General features: G+C 40.3%; 1 protein-coding gene across 1 annotated transcript in view; it reads left to right on the top strand.

Moving 5' to 3' along the window:
- The window catches only part of DIAPH2 (diaphanous related formin 2), a 173,533-nt gene that overhangs the window by 57,245 nt on the left and 102,952 nt on the right, over positions 1–13,336 (top strand). The window contains exons 18-20 of the mRNA XM_066559789.1: positions 3,731–3,832; positions 5,266–5,360; positions 7,149–7,250. Coding sequence (XP_066415886.1) covers positions 3,731–3,832; positions 5,266–5,360; positions 7,149–7,250 — 299 coding nt within the window. The remainder of the gene's footprint in view (positions 1–3,730; positions 3,833–5,265; positions 5,361–7,148; positions 7,251–13,336) is intronic.

Consider the following 13,336-nt stretch of genomic DNA (forward strand, 5'->3'; position numbering starts at 1 on the left):
GTTGGTTTATGCTGTGAAGGGAGATGGAGTTTGTTGGTTTGTGCTGTGAAGGGGAGATGGAGTTTGTTGGTTTGTGCTGTGAAGGGGAGATGGAGTTTGTTGGTTTGTGCTGTGAGGAGCTGCCCATGAGAAATCACCGAGCAGGTATGGGACTTCTGCAATCAGATGACAACATCCCTGCCCCTCTTCTGTCTGTCTGAGGTCAGGTACAAAGAAAAGCCCTCCCACAGCCTTGTACAGCTCAAATGGTGTGAGGTAATGGTGCAAGAGCAGCTCAGCACTCCCAGAACACACTCACTGCTCCAGACCTGTATTTTCTGGGCTCTATTGCTTCATCAGTGGTGGTCGGAGAGCAGCAAGGAACATTCCCCTCTGCTGCACCTTTGGTTTTAAACCCTGACCATTTCTGCCATGGAAACCTGGCTGTGGCAGCACCAGCTCTGGTGCTGGCTGTAAGACTTGCTTTGGAAAGGAGCTGGTTCTGCATGAGGATGTAAGGCAGCACCATTATCAAAGTGCTGTAATGAACAATCACAGCCCTGAACTCCAAGGTCTCTATGAAGTAACACAGCTGCTTCAGCTTCCACATTGATTTTTCATCTTGCTTTTCTGAGCTGCCCTGTGCTGTCTGCTATAAAATCCTTCTTTCATCTCTCCCTTTGGTTCTGTGGCATCAAACCAAGAAGTGTCTTATCTTTGAACAGGCATTTGTGAAAGGAGAGCCTGACGAGGGCTGGGAGGTTGGTCAGCACCGGTGCATTGAGTTCTGGAAAGTATCAAGTCTCTTTTTAATTGAGTTAATTATTTTTCCACGTTCCACAATCCGTGGTTGTGTGACAGGTGAATCACTGCTGAGATGGATTGTGTGAGCAGAGCCTCTGGCAGAAGGGGGATGAGCTTTGGAGAGCTCTCTGATGCTCCATGTCACCTCAACCTTGGCTGAAATGGTGGTGGAGAGATTCTAGCAGCTCTCTCGCCAAGAAATTTTACTGTGTCTCTTTCTACCTGTGAATTTGGGCATGGTAAGATTGGTGTTGATGCTGGAGTGTGGCTTTAGTGCAGTCACAAAAGCATCTGGTTCTAGTGTTTCTCTGGTTTTTGTGAATTGGCATGAAGTGAACTTTGAAAGATAGAACTTTTTTGAAAGACCATTTCCTCTGGCCTTTTTCAATTGGAAAAAGATTTACTTTCACCTTAGACATCTGATGTTTGTCAAATGGATGATCTGTAAGTAGTGGTGTTGCAGCCCTTCAGGCCTGAGCAGGCCAGAGTAGCTGTGGTTTGTTGTGAGTGTGTGATGTGCTGTGGTTTAAATGCAGCTCCTGACTTCAGAGCCAGCAGAGTGCACCTGCACACAGGTGAGGAGGGGGGATAAGGGAAGCTCCTCCTGTGCCCTGTACAGGCAGAGTTCCTGTTGTGAGCTCTGCCTCAGCTCACCCTCTGTGTGTCTGTTTATCAAATATTATGTGTTTAAACCTCAACCCACTTTTCCTTTTTTGATACTGGAGCAGCTGAAAAACTTCATGCCTGTTCTGCATTGGGCTGGTGTAGCACCTTTGCCCTTGGACTCTTGCTCACAAGGGTGTTTGTCACTGGCTCTTTTTGAGAATTGTGTGAGAGTTGAGAATTTATTTTCTTGTGTGAATTACCACCGTAGGAAGAAAGTTTCCTTTCTGTGAGTTGATATTTGGTAACAAAACCATTTATTACTCTTGTTCTGCAGTCTGCAAGCCAAGGAGAGCTGGGTGTGTGTTTTATGCAGGTTTATCTTTGGTGCTCCCAGCTCCTGAGACAAGTCTGGGACCTGTTTGTGGTGTTCAGAGCTTTAAAGACTCCAATCCCTGGAGGTCTGGAGAGCTGAACTCCTGGGCAGATCAGGTTTGCAGGAGGTCACTCCTCTTCTTGTGTCACACAAGAAGGACACAAAAGAACACAAGCTCACCACCATTCTCAAGGTGAAGGAAAAAAGGGCAGTTTATTTTCTGATTCTAACATTTATAATTTTCTAAAAGTGACAGTGGATTGGAGGATGACAGTGGCACCTCTCCAATGCCACTGGTCGAACCAACAGTCAATCAACTCTCTCCTCTTCCATAAAAGAATGCAAAACAATGATTTATTTACAAAAAGTGTGTGAGAAAGTTCACTACAAGAATGTCAACATCAGAAAAGTTAGAAAATCTTAAAAAACCAGAGTGACATTCTTGTATCACACAAGCCCAGGCTTTCTCTCTGCTGAGACAGAACAAAACCTGGAATGAAGTTTGTTGCCTGCCCATGGGACAGCTCATTTTTAACTCTTGGGTGGTTTTTTGTTTGTGTTGTTGAGCACCTGGTCTTATTGCCTTGTTTAATTGAGAACAATTAGTGCCAAGGGCCTGGTTACTCACCCAAGTGTCACTTTAGGGTTCTGGAAGGAGCTCATTGCAGCTGGGGGGTGCTGGGCTGGTCTGGGATGGGGCTCAGCACTGGTACAAGCTCGTGGGAGCTTGCAGGGCAGTGGGAGGCAAGGGGAGAGCAAGGGTGGCTTTGTTGTTGAATCGTTTTTTTGTTCACCTTTCTCTGTTTTAGGCTCTTTGGAGGTGGCTGGGGCTGAGGGCACGGCCTGGGACTGGCTCAGGTAGTGCTGGCACCAACATGGCCAAGATAAACTGATAAATTATTCAGGGCTATAAACACAGCAGAATTCCTTTGTGCCAGATGTTTTCCTGGTGGTAATGGGTGTGAGGAGACAAATTCCTGGTCTCTACATTCTTTTATATTTTTTTTAGTAAAGAGATTGAAACTGAGGTTTTATGTTATTCTTCACACTAAAAATTAGCATTTTTCCTTAGGAAATACCTGTAATTAAACCCAGGATGGCTCATTACAGTGCAACAAAAAATAGTGCTCAGAGAGCAAAACTGTATTCAGTCTGCTTGAAACTTCATCTTAATTTGACTTTCCAGTTTTTCAGTTACTTTTGAATGACTTAAAATATTCATTAAGTTCAATTAATGTTAAGCACATTAAGATTCTATTCCTTCAGTGCCAAATATGTTATGTGATATTTAAAAGGAAATAAATCCTTGTTAATGGGTTTACTTAATGCTTAAGAAAAGTCTGCAAAAATTGACTGTTTTAAATTATGCAAAAAATCAGCTTATATTTGAGGTACTCCAATGCCACATTTTTCCTTGTAATTTAAAGTGCTGAATATAAGACTAGTGAACCTTGCTAATTTAAGAGGAATCACTCTAAAATACACACTGTTTTCTAAGTTTTGCTCTTTACCACTGACAACAGAAGTATGAAGACATAACTTTGTTCTGTGTGTTAAATATCAAATGATTTATCTTGTTGGTTTTGGATGAAGAACCTACAAATATTATTAATGTTTCAATAGAGGGCACTCATGTGCTTCGAGGTAACACCAAATCCCTGCATTTTTAAAAATGCTTGCAGTGAAATGTAGCTGAACTGAAATTCTATGGGGTTAAAATACATAAATATTATTTGATAGCGCTTGGGAAAATTGTTCATTGTCATATATTTTTATTTCTTGCTCCTTTCAATTTTGGACATTTGCTTTGTTTGTTTGGATATTTTACAGCAGGTGGAGGCAGTGCAGTCACTTTGCCTTGAACTGATTGTAAAAGATGTATTATTATGGCTTGCTAATGGACTTGCTGTTAGCTAAGATGGAACTGTTGTAATAATGAATAGAATTTCATAAATGCCTTCTTTCCAGCCAAAAAGCCTGTAGAAGAATCAGAAGAAAAGAAAGCAGCTCAGTCCAAGAAGAAGATCAAAGAATTAAGAGTTTTGGATGGAAAATCTGCACAAAATTTATGTAAGTGATGTGAAGGGCATTAGGTCAATGTCTAAGCAGCATCTACACCTCAGTGTTCATAAATTGTCTTTTTTTGTTTACAAGTGCAATTGCTTTCTCTAAAAACTGCTAATTTGAACATGAGTCTTAAATTCAGTGGTATTTAAGCACACATTCTGAATTCTCTGTATAACTTGGGAAAAATGAAAAAAAGTAACATGGAAAATTGATTTAATGAGTTCCTGGGGTTTTTGTCAGTTAATTCTCTCAATTAACTGGCAAAATTAACTGCTCAGGACTGGAAGTGCCATTCAATGATCACTAATTTGGGCAGAGCACGGGGTGGGGTGGGGTTTAGGAGCCATTCCAGATTGTTCCTCCTGGTCAGAGCAACGCAGAGATGGAGGTTCAAGGGAAGGTAAATTCCCAAATTACCAATTCCCAAATTACCAATTCCCAGGTGGGCTACAGAGGTGCAGGTACACTGCTACAGATGGGAACAGAACCAGCCCACTTGGGCCATCCAGCTTGCTTCTTTCTCCCTTAATTTGCAGGGAAATCAATCATTAAGAGTAGCAGAGTCTTGGATTTGAATGTTTGTGGTGTTCAGAAACACCATAAATGTCACTGGTCCAACTGTGCCCATGGCAAATACAGTGTATGAACCCAAATGTGGGCATTGTTTAGTACCACATCCATGAGCAGAAAATGAACTATGATAGAATAGTTTACAACTGATAGGAAACTTCAAATTTTGAAAGCATGGATGCAGGATAATCAGCAACACAGGTTAGGCTGAATATAAAGTGTTTTTTCACAATGCTATGCTGATCCATCTGTTAAGAATTCTTTGTAGTTTACTGAATGGGGCTCTCTTGAGATTTTATAACATTCTGAGATCAAATTGCTTTGAGAGCTCCATCTTTGAAGGGTTTGCATTATGTGTGTTTCTTGTACAAGTTCAGCTACCCTAAAAGTGGTAGAGTTAGGGCTTTTTTCTTACTTTGCCCAGCTCTTCATGACCACTTGGATGTGAAATCTTTTCTAGAATCTCACATAAATATCATTGACCCAATCGTACATGGTTATGGAACCAATAATAATAATAATAATAGCTAAAGTTATCTATTATTGGCTGAGTAGTTCTGCCTAAGTAGGAATGCAGATGTCATTCATAAAGATAAAACTTTATGGAAAGTAGCATTGCTAGGGAGAAGCTGAGGCTGATTTAAAAGTTGAAATTGTTGTCACAGTTCCATTTCTTAGAAAGGGAATTCATTATAAGTCAAACTGCAGCAGTGTGCCTACCTAGCATTTGTTTGTATGGGAGACTTCTTAACTGTAGAACAATTTAGATGGAGATGTGAGTTTTTTGAGTTGCTAGCAATGGTTTGCCTTTGTATATCAATCTTTTTTGACCTTTTTGATTCTGATGATGTGTTACTGAATTTCAGCAATATTTTTGGGTTCCTTCCGTTTGCCTTATGAGGAAATAAAAAATATCATTTTAGAGGTGGATGAGGAGAAGCTGAGTGAATCCTTGATCCAGGTATGTGAAAATGCCTCTGCTTTTGGTTATAGCTCATTTTCCACATGAAAGTGGCAGGAAGGAGTAAGAATTCAAGAGTAAGACAGGGCATCAGCTGCAGGGTATCGGTTGTGGTTCCTGTTCCATTGATTTCACTTCTGCTGCTCAGTATGGCCACGCGTAGCACTAAAACTGCCTTTCAAAGACCCTCTTAACAGAAGAATTCCTTGGGATTCCCCCTCCCCAGAGGAAATCTGTGAGAATTCCAGTGTTTCAGCTTGCAAGAGAAGCTGAAGACGTTTCAGGCTGGTGCATAATGAAGTTTCGGGAGGTTTCTTGTGGGAACTGCTCTGCCTGTCTCTGGTGAGAGATGAAACTCCCTGAACCTTTCAGGATCCTGCTGCAGCTCCAAGCCCATCTGTAAATCTGCTCTCAGGCTGCTTTAGGCTCATTTTGAGCCCCGGATCTCTCAGCTGGAGAGTAGAAAGGATGGAATTCAATTTCTGTGCATCCCTCTCCGATTCCCTCCCTCCAGGGGAAGAGCAAGAGTGCACATGGTCCCTCTGAGGAGTGACAGAGCAGCAGGCAGCCATGAAACCCTAAACATCACCAAGATTTAGCACCCCAGTAATGCTGCTGTGGTTTTATTTAACATCATTCACAGATTCCTGCTCCCTCACTGGGCCTGGATTTATCTTTTTATCCTTTTATCCTTCCCTGTCTCCTGTTTGCACCTTTGCCCCATTCCCCCAAGGTTTTCTAAATGAATTTCTTCTTCCTCTCTTGGACCTGCAGAATGATTATGCTGGGAACTCTGGTCTAAACTGAGTTGCCTCAGTATTTGAAAATAGGTGCAAAGCCCTAATTTTATTGAGGACTTGGTTTATTGATCAGAGATGGCAGATCAGATGATTAGGAAACCTTCAGGTTTAGTAAAATCAAAAATCAAAGGGGAGGAACAACCCCAGCTTGGATAGCTGAAGTGCAGAGCGGTTATTGATCACCTCTGCTACAAATGCATTATTGTTTGGATTTCAACTGGTATATATATGAAAATTCTATGCATTAAATGCAATTTGCACTTTAAAAAATGCAATATTTTAATGCATTATTTTGAAATCATATTATGTATTAAATGCAAATCTGCACCTTTACTGAGTATTTCTTAAAATAAACTATTATTCAATCATACTGTAAGTATTTTAAATACTTACCACATCTGTATTTTGACACCTTGAGATCATACAATAATTCTCAATTTTCTATTGAAACATGAGTAAGACTGCAAGCAAATTGAACTTTTCCCTGAGTTCTTGTATATTTGCCATCTATAAGATCTGTACCATTTTGGGTTGTTGACCTTTTTTACAAGGTATTTTTAAGTGTACTTTGTGCACAGATACTTTGAATGTCTAATGATTTTAATTTTTTTTTTTTTTTTGCTACTTCTGTCATGTTTTACACAGGCCAGTTATTTCTTGATTGATATTTAATGAGCAAGATGCAACCATTAGGGCAAAAGGAGATTGTAGAGAGACAAAACTCATTGATGCTGTCAGGCCCTGAAAAATGATACTCTAACCTTTTAATACATTCTTCACATCAGAGACTGCAGCAGAGCAGTTGATGTCTGTATTAAATAATTGCTGCTTTGATTTGATGTTTATATAAAGTTAGAGCTGCGTAAATAAAATAAACGTCCCGTAATTTCCTCCTGCATTTCCATGTTGTGGTATTTTAAGCGTGTTATTTTTAATATCTTAGATAGTTTAATGTAACAAATTTGATATAATGCCTTGTTTGTTTTAGAACCTGGTGAAGAATCTTCCTGAGCAGAAAGAACTCAATGCCTTAGCTGAATTAAAGGATGAATACAATGATCTTGCTGAGCCAGAGCAATTTGGAGTTGTGGTATGTATCAGTGCAAGGAGGAACTGCAGAGTTCCATTTTGGCACATAAAACAAAACAAGTTTAAGGATAAAGATCCTCTTTTAGCATTTTTGCAAGACCTGCAGTAGGAAAAGTTAAGATTTCCTGATGAGTAGTAATCAAGAAATGTCTTTAGTGTGTGTTAGGCCAGCCTGGGCAGGGCTGTGACCAGCCAGGTTGGGAGCAGATCATCCTTAGGGTCATGTCCAATGCGAACCCCTCTGATTCTGGGTGTTTTTCTGGGAGGAATTACAGCGTAGCATTAAAAACAAAAGGCACTCAGGTGCCAGACCAAACCTTTTGTCTGCCTGTCTTGCCATGAATGTTTATTGAACAGCTCTGAAGAACCCTCTGCCTTCAAGCAGATCAATTCCCAGGAGCCCACAGAAGACCCAGTTACTCCTTGGCATTGAGAACTCTGATAAATGTGCTTTGCATCCAACCTGTCAGCAGCAGGAAGGGTTGATATATCCATATTGTGTTTGTATGTATGCAGACACATCTGCATTTACACCACACAGCCTTGCAGGAGGGCTCAAGGAGAGGCGTGAATTTATTCTAGAACTGAAACCGTAGCTTGTGTTCTGCTCCTCTCAGTCCTTTAGTCCCTGGGTCTGTTCAGGAGCGGGGCTGCCAGAATGGCTGGGGCCCCTCTGGAAGGAATTCCAGCCTTTTCGGGAATTCCAGCCTTTTCAGGAATTCCAGCCTTTTCAGGAATTCCAGCCTTTTCAGGAATTCTTGGTTCCGTGTCTGGGGGTGAGGATGGGACCCGAGTTCTGTGCCAGCCCTTGGGGATCCCTTTCTGCTCCTGGCCTTCCAAAGACCTCAGGAGTCTTTAGGCAAATGAGCTCCTGTTTTCCCTTCCCCTCTCAGCCTAGGAGATTAAAATGATGATGAGAGCCTCTGGAACGTGCTCAGGATTTATCCCCAGCTCCACAGGAGCTACGCTTGCTCTTGCTGGATTTTTAAGGCATTATGTACATTAAAATGCATTAAAACAGAAATAGAGGCCTCTTAGAAGACTTTTTTACTAAAAAGCTCTGATTTGAGCATAATTTGGCTGTAGAAGTGGCTTTTGAGTGCTTTTTTTTTTTTAAATTATTTTTCAGTTGGGGAAGTAACAGAATATGATTTGTCCTAATGAGATTTTTGGAGAGGATTTAGAAAGTGAAAGAGATCAATGGCTTCTTCTGAAAAACTTTAGCCTATTGATTTCCTTTTCTTTTAATAAATGGCATAAAGTTCCAAAAATCTTTTATTTCCAAACAAAGATGAGTAATTTTGGTAGAAGTGAGATAGATTAATTAGCCTTACTACAAGCAGTAAAACATTGCCATTTATTGATCAGTAACAATCTAAAAATCTCTATAAATACATATTTCCTGCTTTCTTAGAAGCAATAATAGCGTGCATATATATTTAAAATAGAAACATGTGTGTTATGTCTTTAGACCAAAACTTATCTATGAATATCTGTATTGCGATATATGCATATATTTTATATTATTTTATATATATGTCTATTTATGGGTATATTCCCCCCTACCTGTCAGACAAAGTGAGAAATTCCTTGGGTTTTGTGCAGGTTTGTGCACTCCATATCTGGGGTGTGTTGAAGGCAGATGTTCAATGGGAGCAGGCAAGCTGGAGGTGTCAGGACAAAGGAAGCCTCTGATGTTTGGGAATTCTGTTCAGTTTCCTGCTTAAACTCAGCCAAGAAATTGGCAAAATGGTGCAATTTTGACCTTGACTGAAAGGGCTGTGTAGGCATTCCTCTGTTTTACTGCTGAAGATTGCTCAGTGCTTCACCCTCATCTTTTAACTTGGATCCCCTCCTGCCCTGCTCCCTCCTCCTGGCACAAATCCCCTTTACGAGCATCTCCTGCCCTGGCTCAGCTGATCTTTCTGGGTCAGGATGCTGCTTTCCGTGCCTGGGCTCCTCCAGCTCAGGATTCCTGCTGGGCTGGAGCTGGCCTGGCCTTTTCCTCTATTGAAAAAGGCAGAAAAATCCCATTTATTTCCCAGCAGTCCCAGCGTGGCCACAGTCCCTGTTCCACTGCTTTCTGAGGAAACACTGACTAGAGCAAGTTGAGAGAGTTTCCAAGTATTTAATGCAACGTTAATTAGCAAAAACTGCTTAATCAAACATCTCCAAATGGTGCTGTTTGCCTTATGAAGGAACCAAGTTTCCTGAAGCTTGTTTGCTTATTCAGCTTTGCCATCTGCTTTAATAAAAACCAGTACTTTGCCTTATGGGTCCTGCTTCTGTCTGATTCCTGGAGGCCTCTAACTGCATCACTGGTGCTAAAATGCTGGGTTTGTTTCTGATTGTGATATCCTGGAACAGTCCCTTAAAGTGGAAGAAATGCAGCTGACCCTAAAGTCTTGACTGAAGTTCTTTTTTCCGATGTGTCAAATTAATTTTGGAGTTTTTTGTTAATAATAATCTTAACCTTGGCTTTAGGAATAGAAGACAGAGTACCTAAAATAATATTTCAAGTGTGTCTCCTTATTTTTATGTAGATTTAGGTGTGTTAATAATTAAGATATGTTAATTGGATAATCACTTTGCCCATCAAATTTAATAAAGGTTGGAATAAGTTGCTTAAAATTTGTGTAGAAAAACCATACTTAGTAAAAGATTAACTTACTTGAAGGAACCGATTAACTTAATATTCAGCTGATATGTAAATGAAAATTAGAGCTGCATTTTCATTTAGATGAATGTTAAAACCAATTATATATTCTAATTAGTTATTGGAACTTTTTGAAGTTATATCCTGGGATCAAAAAAGGCAGCACAACTTCCTCTAAAGGAAAGTTTGCATTGATGTTGAAGTAGAGCAAGAAAAACAGAAAAAAAAATAGAATTTTTAAAAAATAGAAAAAAATTTAAAAATAAAAAAAAAATAGAAAAATTGCTGGATCAGCTGTGTAACATTGACTGAGCTGGGCAGGATGTTACCTGAGTTCTACACCTAAACCTTGTGCTCAAGAGTTCATTTGTCTATGGTATGGGAACAGCTGCAGCGTCAGTGAGGAGCTGCATTTTCACTTGAGTGCCAGTTGAGCGTTTTTAGTGTTACACAAGCATAAATTTGACTGAGGAGTTGTGTAAACTTGCACATCCTGTGACCCTTCCTGTCCTGTGTAAGCAGTCCAGCTGCCATGAGCAGTCCTGGCTGGGAGGCAGACAAAGTGAGTTGAGAATTGTACAAGTTTACTGCACCTCCCTTGATTTAGAGTCATTCAGTCTTTTAAATTGGATTTATTGGCTGCTTGTTTGGCCTCGTTGTAATTTTGTGAGCTGCTGCAGAATTCATCTTCCTAGAATGTTTCCAGGGAAAAAAAGGCAACTTTAATATAACATAGGTAAGAGGCTAAGTTGTCTTAGTAAGTTGACAAATTTTTATTAGAGGAATGTCAGCTTTTTCTTAGGAAGTGAGGCAAATTTAATTGTGCTTTTTGCCTTTCTCCAGTAGCCTTTGATCCTCATTTTAATACAGGGCTTGAGAATTGAATGATGATAATAAAGCATAAAGAACTGAATAAAGAACTTGATTAGGTAGAGAGTTCAGACAAGACCTTTATGAGAGCCCAGAAGGGGAAATAATGACGTGCAGCCCATCACTGACAGTCAGCTGGAAAAGAAATATCCATTTTCTGGCCTCTTTAACTGCTTGCAGGGGAAGCCAGTGCTTGCTGCTCCATGCACCTGTTGGAATGTTTCATTTCTTTTATATATATATATATATAAACGTATATATATTAAATATATATATATATGCATTTGGCACTAATTTTATTTAGAGCCATAAGGAATTGGAGCTTTCCAAGTGAATGTAGGCTTTGCTCCTTGCCTAATTCTGGGAGATTGCTCCAGATTCAGTGTGTGATCACTCCTTTCTCTGCCACTGAGCACATGGATTTAGAAACAGGCCCAAAAAGGGGGAAACTAGGGCAGGGTGGGGCAGGAGGAACTAAAATAGCATTTGTGGCCATCTTCTGCTGATACCTAAAGGACATGATGTGTGTAAAAATGTGCTGGGCTTTAAGGAAACAACCCACATAAAAACAGCTCTTAGGAAATTACCAAGATAGTTCTAAAATATTATGTAGGTCAGGGAATGGAATTAAAACTTGCTGCTGGGTTGGTGGTCAGGAGCTAAGAAATGATCAGGGTTCCATGGCACTACACAGGATTACAGAAGAAAGGACACTTCTCTCAGGTTTAAGGATTATTCTTCACTAATGTTTATGTCACACTCTCCTGTGGGCTTGTGCTTTGTTGCACTCTGGTTTTGGGATCTAAAGCTTTCAACAATTTTTTTCTGTGCCATTTTGAGTAAAAACAGCAATTGGAGATTGTTCTACAAAAGTTAAAGCAAATTATGTGATTAATTTTAATTTCCATCTACTGCAGATTAGTGTAAGTAGATCCTTTCAAGGCAGATGTTTTCAGTATGATATTTCTGAAATACAGGATGATTAGAAGAATAATGTTTCAAGACTTTCAATGATTTTGGCTTATAGAGGCTCAGAGAGAAATTTATGACAATGGAGATTTATAAAAAAAGATCACTAGTTCTGCTGAGATGCTTCTTTTCTGATCCTTTCCTTTTCCTTGTTCCAGCCTGATCATAGGAATTGTTTGAGACCATCTGGAGCCTTCATGTTTATGTTCATTTTAGAATGAATTCATTATTATTCAGGCCACTCAAGTCCTTCCTGTGAAAGTTATTGCTGCTGCTTCTGCTAGCTGTTGGGAGATAGCACTGGTAGAAAAATCGTGGTTCCTCAAAGGACCATGGCCAAATTTTGGCCAACAGAAACAGGAAGAAACAGGAGCACATCAAAACCTTCCTGTTTTGCCCGTCAAAATCTGTGATTTGTCACACAGCAAAGCTTTTCTTGCCAAGGGCTTCAGGAACACCCCTGATGGTGAATACATTGGGGAAGAAATCTTTCTGTGTTCTTCTAAGTAAGATGGCCTAGATTTGGAACATGATTTGGAACATAACCATTCTTGCAATTAAATTAAAACATTTCAAGTGGTTTAACAATGCTCACTACATCTTTTTTCCCTAATTTAAATTTCTCTTGTGAATTATGGTGTTCTAAGTGGGAGGAAATAACTCTGATCACTCGTGCAAAATATGAAAGATATTTTGTGACCTGGGCTGGTGAATTTGGTCTTGGGGATTTAAATTAATGAAATCAGCATTGTAGATTATTTTCAGTATCTGCTGTGTTACAACATCGGGATTGTAGCCTCCTTGTCAGGATTTATAACCTCCCATCTTTTTATCAGAGCAGGAAGGGATGAGTGCTGTGCTGTCTTTTGCCAAGTGCCTGAAACACAGAGGGAGCTGCTGGGATCCTGGGGTGCCAGGAAACACAAGGCAGGCAGTGCAGACACACAGAGAAGCTGCTGGGTTGCTGGCTGGTGCTCTGTGACCGTGTGCACAGGGGTCTGAGGATGAGGGAAGAGAGGAGGATCTGACTCCATGGTTCACAAGGCTGATTTATTATTTTATGATATATATTACATTAAAACTATACTAAAAGAATAGAAGGAAGGATTTCATCAGAAGGCTGGCTAAGAATAGAAAAGGAAAGAATGATAACAAAGGTTTGTGTCTGGGACAGAGAGTCCGAGCCAGCTGACTGTGATTGGCCATTAATTAGAAACAACAACATGAGCCCAATCCCAGATGCACCTGTTGCATTCCACAGCAGCAGATAACCATTGGTTGCATTTTGTTCCTGTTGCATTCCACAGCAGCAGATAACCATTGGTTGCATTTTGTTCCTGTTGCATTCCACAGCAGCAGATAACCATTGGTTACATTTTGTTCCTGTTGCATTCCACAGCAGCAGATAACCATTGGTTGCATTTTGTTCCTGTTGCATTCCACAGCAGCAGATAACCATTGGTTGCATTTTGTTCCTGTTGCATTCCACAGCAGCAGATAACCATTGGTTGCATTTTGTTCCTGTTGCATTCCACAGCAGCAGATAACCATTGGTTACATTTTGTTCCTGAGGCCTCTCAGCTTCTCAGGAG

The sequence above is a fragment of the Molothrus aeneus genome, chromosome 14 (assembly GCF_037042795.1).
Source record: "Molothrus aeneus isolate 106 chromosome 14, BPBGC_Maene_1.0, whole genome shotgun sequence".
Taxonomy (NCBI): Eukaryota; Metazoa; Chordata; class Aves; order Passeriformes; family Icteridae; genus Molothrus; species Molothrus aeneus.